This window comes from Mytilus trossulus, chromosome 1 (assembly GCF_036588685.1).
Source record: "Mytilus trossulus isolate FHL-02 chromosome 1, PNRI_Mtr1.1.1.hap1, whole genome shotgun sequence".
In the NCBI taxonomy this organism is placed as follows: domain Eukaryota; kingdom Metazoa; phylum Mollusca; class Bivalvia; order Mytilida; family Mytilidae; genus Mytilus; species Mytilus trossulus.
The window spans coordinates 101,681,653-101,694,738 of NC_086373.1; the positions used below are offsets into that span (position 1 = coordinate 101,681,653).

General features: G+C 31.4%; 1 protein-coding gene across 1 annotated transcript in view; it reads left to right on the forward strand.

Moving 5' to 3' along the window:
• Nucleotides 1-13,086, forward strand: part of LOC134705365 (uncharacterized) — a 33,696-nt gene that overhangs the window by 1,420 nt on the left and 19,190 nt on the right. Inside the window, exons 2-15 of the mRNA XM_063564113.1 lie at nucleotides 66-150; nucleotides 1,912-2,118; nucleotides 3,940-4,070; nucleotides 4,886-4,994; nucleotides 5,737-5,906; nucleotides 6,384-6,500; nucleotides 7,020-7,131; nucleotides 7,714-7,892; nucleotides 8,433-8,543; nucleotides 9,252-9,338; nucleotides 9,975-10,077; nucleotides 10,485-10,718; nucleotides 11,244-11,408; nucleotides 12,394-12,621. Of these exons, the coding sequence (XP_063420183.1) occupies nucleotides 66-150; nucleotides 1,912-2,118; nucleotides 3,940-4,070; nucleotides 4,886-4,994; nucleotides 5,737-5,906; nucleotides 6,384-6,500; nucleotides 7,020-7,131; nucleotides 7,714-7,892; nucleotides 8,433-8,543; nucleotides 9,252-9,338; nucleotides 9,975-10,077; nucleotides 10,485-10,718; nucleotides 11,244-11,408; nucleotides 12,394-12,621 (2,038 nt within the window). The remainder of the gene's footprint in view (nucleotides 1-65; nucleotides 151-1,911; nucleotides 2,119-3,939; nucleotides 4,071-4,885; nucleotides 4,995-5,736; nucleotides 5,907-6,383; nucleotides 6,501-7,019; nucleotides 7,132-7,713; nucleotides 7,893-8,432; nucleotides 8,544-9,251; nucleotides 9,339-9,974; nucleotides 10,078-10,484; nucleotides 10,719-11,243; nucleotides 11,409-12,393; nucleotides 12,622-13,086) is intronic.

Consider the following 13,086-nt stretch of genomic DNA (forward strand, 5'->3'; position numbering starts at 1 on the left):
AAATTCTTAATAGATTTTATTTCCTTGACCTGGATTTTTTTTTCATTTTCATATTCTTGTTACAGAGCACAGCACTGAGTTTGGCAATCCTATTTACCAGTCTATTTAGTGACAGCACATCGTTCTTTTGTAATGTTAGTGTTGGAGGAGGTAGGTCAATAAATAGAGGGGTAACTTATACCAATTGGGGCAATAACCAAAATATGTTCTACATAAAAAAACACAATAACATGACAAAAAGTTACAAAATAACTCTAGAAAACAAAAAATTGAGCGACACGAAATGTTAACCCCCAGGTGCTCCATAATGATCAGCATCCATTGTTAACAATAACCGCATTACTCAACTTGATAAAAATAGGTTAATGGTTAATATGCAGCGACTGCACATCATTTATAATGACTAAATACATAATATGTATAAAAAAAAAGAAAGAAGACTGTATGCGTTCATTTAATTGCGTTTTATATCTTGATTGCAAAACATATAAAAATATGTTTCCAACTATAGAACTTATAAAATTATGGCGATGTTGCGTGGATTATTTTGAGAGCTGGTAGATTTGGTTATAGCAAACAGTCGAGTATGTATTCAAACTAAAGCTATGCCACTATTGCCACTTTGATTTGTTAACTTTAATTCGCTATGCTATTGTGATTGAATAAATAATCTTTATAACTTTGTGATAAGTTTTTCATCGAAAACAACACAGGCATGCATTCACTTAACTCTATTTTAAAGATAAACGGATATGTTTTAAATTTAGACACCTTTAATATTGTAAAAATATTATGATACGGATATCAAGACTTGTTTGTGAGTGGAGTGTGCGTTTCCTTCTTAATGTAGGCGGATGTAAGGTGCACTTATACGCGTGAATAATTAAAAACGTATAAGCAAGTAAAAATGTTTACTTTTTCCTCAAGTATAGTGAAACCCCCTAGCATTTTAATGACGATATTTCAGTTTTAAAGTATCGCGTAATCGTGTTTTCTGCAAAGTTCACTGTCCTGTACGATATCGGTCATGTCGATTGAATCAAACGCTATACGACGAATTTCGACACAACTTACTACGTTCTTTTTGTCAGGTGCTCTTTGCTTCTGAGATATGCTTTTATCCACTTTATTATCATTGCCGACATGACGGCTGTTATAAATATTAATTGAATTAAAGGTTCTCTACTGATATTAGCGTGTATAACAACTAGATATCAACTTAGATATTTCAACAAATTAATAATGGAATTTAATCGTTCGTTCGTCGAGTTTTCATAGAACCATAATCAGATTTCTATGCTTCAGTACCGATACCGTTGGTTTTCCCGTTTAAATGGTTTTACACTAGTAATTTTGGGGCCCTTTATAGCTTGTTGTTCGGTGTGAGCCAAGGCTCCGTGTTGAAGGCCGTACTTTAACCTATAATGGTTTACTTTTTAAATTGTTATTCGGATGGAGAGTTGTCTCATTGGCACTCATGCACACCACATCTTCCTATATCTATTAAGGACAGAGAATTTTTGTTTGAGATAACCTTGCACTTGTAAACACACTTTTCCTGTAGTTTATAGCCCAAATATTTTTTTTAATTTACCCAAACATCCGTGTTGCTTATATCTCCCATTAAACGTCCTAGGTCTTTCATGTCATTGTAAACAGATAATGCGTACAGTAGGGTTTTTCAAGTCAAAGTCATACTATTAAAGCAAAAAGTTAAATGGGTTAAATCACTGATATTTTTTATCGATCTAGTCAGTTTTCTATAGGTTTGTTTGTCTGGCAAAAAAAAAAGGTTTGATACACGGTCTCTCTAATTGATTACTTAATTACTAGTATTATGATAGTTATGATATGTTACACGTGCATAATTGTTATACTTTAGTATCTATCTTACTTCTATGTTCTTTCCAGATCCCTCTAATTGGCCCAAGCTTCCAGATCTCCCAAATTCTTTCAAATCAAATATAGAGATAAACATGCTTGAAGAAAGCTCTACTTTGGATGCAGTGGAATATTTCGATAACTTGGGAAATAGGGTAGCATTATATACAACAAAGGAAGGACTGGATGGAGTAGCTGTATACGACTTCCCCACTAATGAAGTTTTCTATGTGACACGTAAGATTATATGTCTTATATAGATGTTATTAAATGCAATCGGAACCTTTGGTTGTGTGCTTTAGATTCATTGAGTGTTTACGTGCAAGTATAATGTTGTCACATAGTTGTATAAATGTGGTTTCTTTCAGTTGTAGTTTTGTCTCTCCTTTATGATTAACAGCTGTGCTTTTTTTTTTATTATTTCGAAATTTTCCCTTTTGGTATTGACTTCAGAAGGTCAGAAAATTTATATGCCGTATATTGTCACGAGTAATGTTTTGTAATTTCTTGTGTTTTAACAAAAGGCAGTTTATTTTTATCAATTAGTTATTATGTGATATATATGAAAAGTAGCAATGGACCAAAAACATATGTCAGCAGGCCGCGAAACACGACGGGTTTAACTAGTGAAGCAGGTGCTACCCATATTCTGGCACATAGACGAGTTTTGCTTTTTTTTTTACTTTCCTTTATCGTTCTGTCAGTTAACGTTTAATTCGGAATAACAAATGTTTTTTTTTTTTTTATCCAATGTTCAATTTCTATTTTTTTTTTTAAATCTCATAGTGATATAGTAATCGGTAAAGTCCAGATATTTTTTTCTGATTTGAAAACATTAGGGATCATTTAGGTTAATGAAGTCATGACTTGAAAACCTTGTCATTTTTTTTTTATTTAGAAATGTTAACAGTAACACAAGGATGAATCCTTGAGTAACAGTAAAATAAACTGCAGTTCATTGATTTGGACTCCTTGTATTCCGGAACTGTAATTCATAAGCGTCTCCTCAAATGTTTTTCTTTTCGTTTTTAATTATAAGAAAAATTGCGGGAAACTGGTTAACCTGGTTCCTACCTTTGTTTGGTGATACTCAAAGGATAAATATAATTTGTGTCAGTAACAATTAAATATATGCTCGTAACAGCTTTTCCTCGAAAAAGGAAGAAGACGTATATTCATATGCATTACTAAACACAAATATACCTAATAAGCACACAAAATTATATCGGTGTGACTGACTTGCATGAAATATTTGCCACTGGACATGTTGTAATGCCAAGGGGGTATCATTGGGGGATTCTGATCCTGGATCCCGCTTACACTATGCGTGAAAGCAATACTCTTTTTTTTTGTAATTTCATGTGTTCCGCTAGACTTCATTTCCTGTTTTCACGGCACAATAATTTGACTTTCACGTGTCATGCTTTCAAATAAATCTGCAATCTCGCATCACACGCTTTTTTTTTTTTTTATAGACCCCAATGAGACCCACTGCCAATGGTGGTAAATTCTTAAGGAATAACAGCAAAATTCTTGCCAAAAGATGTTAATGGTAATTTTTTTGGTGCACAGCTTAAATTATAAACTTTCTTTCAGACAATAAAAATTTCGACTGATTTCGACAAAGAAAAAACGTTTAAAAAAAAGCATGAATAATACGAAATTTATATGACCTACGAAAAACATATAATTAGACCCTAATGTATGCTTTGCATGATATAACCTGTATGAGGGTGTCCTTAACCGTCAGTCGCCTTGTAGCGTGTGTATCAAAGACAATTTTTTTTTTACTGATTTGGAGGATTCATGTTAAAATTGTTTTCCAAAAATAACATAAACGATAATTATATGAGACCTCTGGCGAAACAAAACTGGGAAGATATGAATGTAAAATAGTGCTCTGGATCACTATGACTGAGTTTTAATGCAATTATCTTGATAAAGGTATTTCTCACTTGATGGCAACGACTCCAAACTTTTTGAATGTGGTTCAGGTGTGGTTTTAGTTTAGCTTATCTTTTATTTAATTATTAATCAAACCATTGCTTTTTTTAATAGATGGAGTTTGTTTGGTTGCTAACATAACACAGAGACCAGAAGCTGACTTGTTTGGAGTGACTGAGTCAGATGGATTCTTGCATGTTATGTCCAGCAGTACTGCCCTCAAGTTTGGACAGCAATACAATGAGGTATTTGGGCAAATCTTCACATAGTTGAGAGTTTGTTTTGTCTTGGAATTAATTAAATAATACATTTGTGTATCTAATTCTAAATATATGCTGGAGAGATACTCAAATATTAAGTATAGATATTATTAATATGAAAGAACATGAGATATATAGTAATTAATATAGCTATACTATTATATATGCATGATCATATATACTTGGCAGCATGACAATACACATAAAGAACACTTGATTAAAAAAGTTGTCCTTATAAACATGATAGAAGCATTCAGTAAAATCATATAAAAGCATGATATATCATCAGCAGATTTCAACAATTCTCTTTAGCCTGCATTACTACAAATCTGGTGGTCCTGCATCAGCAGTAAACAAAAATTCATATACATGTAATATATTATTTCCATACAGCATGTACAGGTGTAAGGTATAATTTCGATTAGGCCAATTATATACATGGTTCCATACTACATTGTTATTTGGAGCTACACTAAGTACTACTTAGATAGATAAAAAAGAATACAAATAAAGGTGAAAGACACCAGAGGAACATTTAAACTCATAATATGAGAATAAACTGACAACACCATGGCTAGATAAGATTACCCAAACTTTTAGATGGACATTAAGGACCACCACTACACACAAACTGGCAGACCTTTCAAATTTTTGGTTTAGGAGACTAACAAAACCACCAGTTATTTTGGGAACACTGCATCAGAGAAAGTTTTAAAATGTTTTAACTAACAGACACAGAAGATCCACACAGACACAGTGACAATAAACAAAAAATTAAATACATGTATGTTATTTTTCAGACTTACATGGGAACAGATATAATAAGAGGGATAAATGTTGATCACTGGAGATCATGTTTACATTGGAATAGATCAAATGCTAATTTTACTGTTGACTACTACTTCTCAAGTTAGTTTATTTTTATTTTTAGAAATAGATACTATGCCTGTAAAGTTGGGATATCAGTTAAATATCACCGAAAGCAATTGTGTCATGCTGACTGAATAATTAAATATTTTAAATCTTATATCTTTGGGATCTATATTGCAATCGGTTTGTCCAACCATTATTTTTAAAACATTTACTCAGGTAGTATTGATCAGAATGATTTAATATTTGGTAACAGCTTGACAGGGATAAGAGATAATGTTTAGATCTATGCAGACACTTTCATGCCATGACCTAACTATACTTTGAAGTATAATTGCTAAGATGCATTCTTGGTTTCAGTACAAATATAACTAAGTAATTTAAATGTGTTTTCTTTACTTCTGTGCTAACCATTGAGACAAAATTATAATGAATGAAGTGTAACGTTTATATATTTAAATCCACACTTATAATACAGTAACGCTCATTTGTGGTTTCTACAAAATAATATAGATTATTTCAAATGTTTTTACCCAAAATTGTTTTTGATTTGATTTTGTTAATTGTGCTATATATTCTACATCTCCCAATGATATGAATTTAAATTTTGACTTTGCACTTAAAATTATATCAGTTTTGACACTAACCCATTGTTGAAGACTATATGATGACCTCTGAATAACTTGAATCAAGACTTAAAACTTAGAAAATTTAATTTTGAACAATGACTAAAGGCTCTATGTACTTCTTATTTCTGGTATCTTTATTCTTGACTTTGTAGGACCCAACTCTTGGAAGACATCTTCGGATTTCCTCACTGTTCCTGTAAGAGCAGACGTGCAAGGAGCATATATTACTGGAGATGGTAGCACTAAAGCTATTCACCATATTTATGAATACCATGCGTTTACAGGAAGTCTAGACCTTGATAGTAATCCAACTGTATTTGAGGTATTTTCTCGTTATGGGCTATTCTTTTGGCATCTGTACATTCATAACCTACACTTTATTATTTTATGTCCATATAAAAAAAAAAGGTGTTGGATGATTGCCAACAAGACAACTCTCAACAAGAGACCAAACCACACAGAAATTAACAGCTATAGGTCTTGATACGACCTTCAACAATGAGCAAAGTCAATACCCCATAGTCTGTGCAAAAATTAGGAGAATAACAAGACCATCCAGTTTTGTAAAAGTGAATGTCAAGTGATCGAATTGTTAATTCAATAGTGCTCCATTTCAATAATGTATTTACTGATTCATCTTTTATACAATTTTCACACCAACAATTGTGTATATGGAAGAGATCTTGAAATCTGTTTTGGGTAAGCCAAACCTTGCAGATTTCCTTAATAATAATGTAATAAATAACTGATGATAAATAATTTTTGGAAACCTGATTAATAGAAACTTATTTTTTTAAAGACACCTCCAGGTGTAATATGTAAAGGTAGGAAAAAGACTAAGCCAGTACCAGATTTCCCTCAACAGTTTTACTACAGACAAGAACTTGTTGTGTCAGGAATTGTAACATATATAGATGTAAGTATATTAATGTATTTATGATAGAAATCTATTTTTCCTTATAACGAGTTTGTGCATCTGTTCATCCATTTATTTGTCTGACCTTTATCAGGGTACAGTGTTTGGTAAAGATAGTTTATCTTAAAGTTGTTATCACATTAACTTGAAACCTACTCATTGGTTGGGATAGCTCTCCATAAAGTTGTTACTATTTCATTTTGAAAGTGAGTACATATCGGGGTAAAATTTTATACACAGTAAACAATTTTGCTCAGTTTTCACAGGTTGAAAATGGAAAGGGATCGAGATCATGACATAGACCTCCTATTCATTAAAGTGGTTGTTGAATCCTGCAAATAAACCTTAACTTATCTTTTTATCTGTCATAGTATCTATTTTTCCTGAATCAGCTAGCTATACATTGGTCATAGCCTGCCTTATCTACATCCAGCCAGAGTATGCACGTTTATTATTCATTAGAATTTACCATGAAATGTGACTTTGTTTATCCTACTAATTTAACTTTACATATTTCAGGTGTGGTATATAGAAAAGTATAAATATTTGAGATATGATTCCCGTCCACTAAGACCTACGAATGCTTTCTATACAACTAACCCAGTGACTGAAATACTGGATTACAATACAGGTATAGAACCTTAGATATAGTTTATCAATTTTAAGCTTATTACAGGTTCATTTAGAAATTAAAAAATGAAGAATGCAACTACTGTCATTATTTTTTAGTTTCATGTGATCTACACCTTCTAATATTGCCCTTATCACTGTATTGAATCAATGCAACTTAAACAATATTAAGTACTATTGCCAGGTTTTTATTATTGCGAAAAATGCAACAGAGTTGTAAAAAGCATTAATTAAAACTCTCATTTTGAAATATTTTATAAGAATTAAACAGGATTTTTCTCAAAATCGTAAAAATTAAAATTGCATTTAAATCTAAATTTCATTCCTGAATTTACGGTATAAAAATGTAATCTGAAACCTCTAAATATTGGGGAACATTTTTTCAAACACAAAATGCTGCCTTATTAACAATTAATCTAACAATTTAAAAGACTTCTATATGATGTACTTGCTATTCATTTCTGCTTTCTTCTTCTATTTTGATAGGCAGATATTCTATTTTGTTAAACATTTTTATGATAAGTCATTTCTCCACAAAGACAATGCATACACTTTTGATCTTCAACATTGGTTTTTTTTTCAGGTGTATATTTCTATAAAGACAATATATTGGGTAACTGTACAATATTACCTCTAAAGAAATCCTCATTTGGTGCCAAGTTAAGCCCTTCATTGACAAATCATACAGGAGATTTCAGGTTGGGTATGCAGAACCCATTGGAATTGTTCTATCTGGATAAAGGCTATACTTTTGTGGGAACGGTACTAATATTTGTTCTATTTTTTTTTAATAATGATGTCTCTCCGGTCCTATATGTGAAAATACTGTCAGCCCAACAACATATGAATTGTTAAGAAAAATCTCTGAAGACCATTCTTCTAGGTAAATATCTGTCATCATTAATAAAGGTACTTGATTTCTAAGAAATATTTCAAAACTGCAGGCAGATATTTAAAAACATTTACTACTGTAAAGATTATGTCAAAGAAGAAGTAATGCTAAATAGAAATGTTACTGTTGTTGAAAAAGGACCTAGGTAGCAGATTGGTTCATAAACCAAGTAGTTGGTCTGTATCAATTTATAATAATGATGTCTGTATATAGGGGAGACAACTCTTAGTTGATGCAGACAAATGTTCATTAAGTTTATTGATACTGGATAGAATCTTAGCAATAGCTCATATTAAATGTCTGTTATTCGCACAGGGTTCTTGAATTTCCTCCTGAAAGATTGCTTTAAGGAAAGTTGCATAAAAACCCTTAGATATCTTATTATAAAAACTTGTATTTTGATTTTGTAGAGACCTTGTAGAGAACTAACTTGTGATGTATTTTCTGCTATCAAAAGCAATTTTGTAATAAATGGACAGTTGGATCCTGCAAATACAACCATTGAAGTATTTATATTATGTGTAAGTTAACTTTAAAAATAGAAAGAAACAATGGAGATCCTAGAATTTTTAGATATATTTCTAGATAAGTGAAATAAACTTAGAAAACCATCAGTTATGATGTGTGTTCTATACTTTGCAAATGTGCTCATATGACATTTATGTGCAACCAAACAGCTTTAAAAGAAATTCATTTAAAAAAAAATGTGGTAGGTAATTTATGCAAAGTTTTGTCTTTATAACCAATATGTCTAACATCTAGATTTTGTGATTTTGTCGCAAAATGTTGGTAATGTATATTAAAAATTAGTTGTTATTGATATATATATATATCCTTATCAGTATTCTAAGATTTATTGTCGAGCCATCCTACATTCCGTCAGCAGCGTCCACAAATATTCACTCTGTGGTTAAACTTTTTAAAATGTTAATAACTTTCTTGAAATATCGTGGATTTCTACTAAACTAAGACAGAAGCTTGTTTATGTTCATAAGATAGTATCCAGAAGTAATTTTTTTTTAGATAAAATTCCATTTTTTCACGTATTATACTTATAAATGGACTTAGTTTTTTCTGCCAGGAAACATTACATTCACTCTGTGGTTAAAATTAAAATTTTTTAATAACTTTCTTAAACTATCCTGGAATTGTACGAAACTTGGCCAGAAGCTTGTTTATGACTTGTGTATAGTTTATAAAATTTTCAGGTTTTCTGCCCTGTTTTGTAGACTGATTGTGGTTTAACTATTTATCCAGAGAATGGTCAAGATGTTCCAACAGTTGTACCAGTTATGATGACATTACTTGCTGATTCAGTAAGCTATTACAAATATAATACATATGAAAATGACATGAAATGGTTAAGTATCTTGACCTACATTAATTAAATGATTCCTTAACTTGTCTTTTAATTGAAAAAATGTGTTTTTTGTGTTGAAAAAATGCTTTCTCAATACAAATAGAAGGCATTTACAGGCTGTAATGTGAACCATTTTCCTATTTTAAAACATATATTTCTTTTTTTGTAACTCCCAAAACTTTTAAGAAAATGAAAAGAAAGTTAACTCCAGATTTAAATTTCTATATTTCTTTATTATTTTTTAGAAGTAGTAACCTGTGTAATTACTTTTAGTTTGTATCACATAAAATGAATATAGTATAGTTAGATAAAGGCAACAACTAAAAATGAAAATGGCTCAGTGCTAATAAAATTTAGAATGTAATTTGGGAATGTGTCAAAGACGCCACAACCTGACCAAAGAGCAGAAAACAGCTGTAGGCCACCAATGAGTCTTCAATGTATTTAATTTTTCAGATTGGTTATTCCGAAACATATGTGATTTTTTAGGTTGGTTATTCAGAGACCATACAGTTTTATGATTTTGATGATAGTGATCCTGACCTCTCTGTATTTGACGTGTCTTCATGCTACAATGATATGTTATTTTCAGGTTGGTTATTCAGAGACCATACAGTTTTATGATTTTGATGATAGTGATCCTGACCTCTCTGTATTTGACGTGTCTTCATGCTACAATGATATGTTATTTTCAGGTTGGTTATTCAGAGACCATACAGTTTTATGATTTTGATGATAGTGATCCTGACCTTTCTGTATTTGACGTGTCTTCATGCTACAATGATATGTGATTTTTCAGGTTGATTATTCAGAGACCATACAGTTTTATGATTTTGATGATAGTGATCCTACCTCTCTGTATTTGACGTGTCTTCGTGCTACAATGATATGTAATTTTTCAGGTTGGTTATTCAGAGACCATACAGTTTTATGATTTTGATGATAGTGATCCTGACCTCTCTGTATTTGACGTGTCTTCATGCTACAATGATATGTTATTTTCAGGTTGGTTATTCAGAGACCGTACAGTTTTATGATTTTGATGATAGTGATCCTGACCTTTCTGTATTTGACGTGTCTTCATGCTACAATGATATGTAATTTTTCAGGTTGGTTATTCAGAGACCATACAGTTTTATGATTTTGATGATAGTGATCCTGACCTCTCTGTATTTGACGTGTCTTCATGCTACAATGATATGTTATTTTCAGGTTGGTTATTCAGAGACCATACAGTTTTATGATTTTGATGATAGTGATCCTGACCTCTCTGTATTTGACGTGTCTTCATGCTACAATGATATGTCAAAGTTGAATTTTAATCTCAGATTGCCAGGTAAATATTTATATTGGTATTAATCTGTATTGAGATTGATGACAAATATAAGCATGAAGAAAGTTTTTATGCCCCACCTAAGATAGTAGAGGGGCATTATGTTTTCTGGTCTGTGGCTCTGTTCGTTCATTCGTCCGTCCATTCGTTCGTCCGCAGGTTAAAGTTTTTGGTCAAGGTAGTTTTTGATGAAGCTGAAGTCCAATCAACTAGAAACCTAGTACACTTGTTGCTTATGATATGATCTTTCTAATTTTAATGCCAAATTAGAGTTTTTACCCAAATTTCACGGTCCATTGAACATAAAAAATGATAGTGCGAGTTGGGCATTCATGTACTTTGGACACATTCTTGTTATGAAGTCAATTTGAATAACTTTTCATTTTTCTGAAGTCACTGTTTAGTTTTATCATCCAACTATTATTGAATTTTAACTTTTTGGTATTATAAATATAATTTTAGATACAAAATAAACAGGAACACTTAAGATTTGAAGTTTATGATAGGATTATTATCATTTAACTTTAGGTAGATTGGCTACAGACAGACATACAGCAGCATTAGAGTTGACACGTCTAAAATTAGCAGAGACTATGGGAATAGAAATAACTAGATTACAAAATTTCAGGATCGATATAGATTATGCTGATGTGTATATACATGCATCTTTACTTGACCGTACTCCTGCTACATGTAAGGTTTGTTATATAGTTTAGGACATTATAAAATCAAATCATTTTCAGTCTTATTTAGACTATGTTTAAATTATAATATAACATCACTTGTGTGCATTTTTTATTAATTTGAATCATAAATGGTGCTATGCCCTCGCAGTCCAATTAGAAAAGCTTATTATTTACCAACAATTTGATGTCACTTAAAAAAAATTGAATGCTTACTGCTTTCTGTATGTATAACATAATAACAAATTATATAAAACAATTTTCAATTTTAGCTCACCTTGCTCAATGGGCCTATTTAGCTTTTCTCATTACTTGGCGTTTGTTTGTTAACTTTTACAAAAATCTTCTCTAAAATCTAATATTGTTTATTATGATTTTTGTCTGGCGTACTAAATTATAATCCTGGTACCTTTGATAAATATTAACATTATTAACCGGATTTTTGTGACAAAAATGTTGGTTATTGATTTGGGGATGTACGGCTCTCGGGTGGACGGGAAGTCAGGCAGTCGGGCGGCCGGCAACCAAATGTTGTCTGTGCATTTACTCATGAACCTTTCAACCAAAGCTTTTCAAATTTTAATGTGTTGTTTCAGACAACAAAATGAAGGTCAAGTTCAATAATGACTATTTTGACTTTTACCGTTCAGGAGTTATGGTTCTTGAGAGATTGAAAAATGGCTTTTCCAGTCGTGTCCGTGCATTTTCTCATTAACCATTCAAACTAATCTTTTCAAGTTTTAATATGTTGTTACTGATGACAAAATGGAGGTCAAATTTGATATTGACTATTTTCACTTTCACCGTTCATCAGTTATGGTTCTTGTGATATTGGCAGGATACAAATAAATGTTAATAAATCTGGTTTGCTGTCGTTGTGACAGCCTCTTGTTTTATATGATTTCCAAAACAACAGTAGATACAGGTGAGTAACACAGGCTCTTGAGAGCCTCTAGTTTATACACCCTAAAATATTTGATAATTTTTATTTTCAGCTCAATTTAATTATGTTGGTAATATAGAAGTAATAGATCAAGGAACTATGTATATTGGTAATGTCCTGACTCCAATGCAGTGTGCTGATTTGTGTATTAATGTAAACTTTACATGTAACAGCTTTGACTTCTGTCAAAAAGACCCACAGAAAACGTGTAGACTCAATCAAAAACATGTTTCTGATGGATTAAAGACACAAACAAGCAATGTGTGTGGACATTTTTCAAGTAGGTTTAAAACTTTTTATTCATTATTGTGTGTACTTTTTTATTTGTTTACAAAGTGACTGATACTTGTTATCATTTTATGAATAGCTTGACATACACTACATTTTATCTTTTTAGCATACACCATTTTAACAACTTTTATCTATACTCCAACATGCACTACCTTGACGTAAACTAATGTTATTCCATATCACACAGACAATCTCAATTCTTTGTTGCGCAAAGTCTCATATTTTGTAAGTAATATAATTGGAAAAAATATATTAAAGTGTGACTAGAAAATAAAATCATAAAAATAGATATGAGATGCTGTATCTTGTTGAATGCTTTAAAGAAAAAGAAAAAAATAACAAAACATTCACTGAACTGAGCTGTATCACATAAGTCGATATATTTACTATACTGTTACAAGATGCAGATCAAAAGGAAGGTACTTTCATATCACTTCTACTGTTTCACAGTACT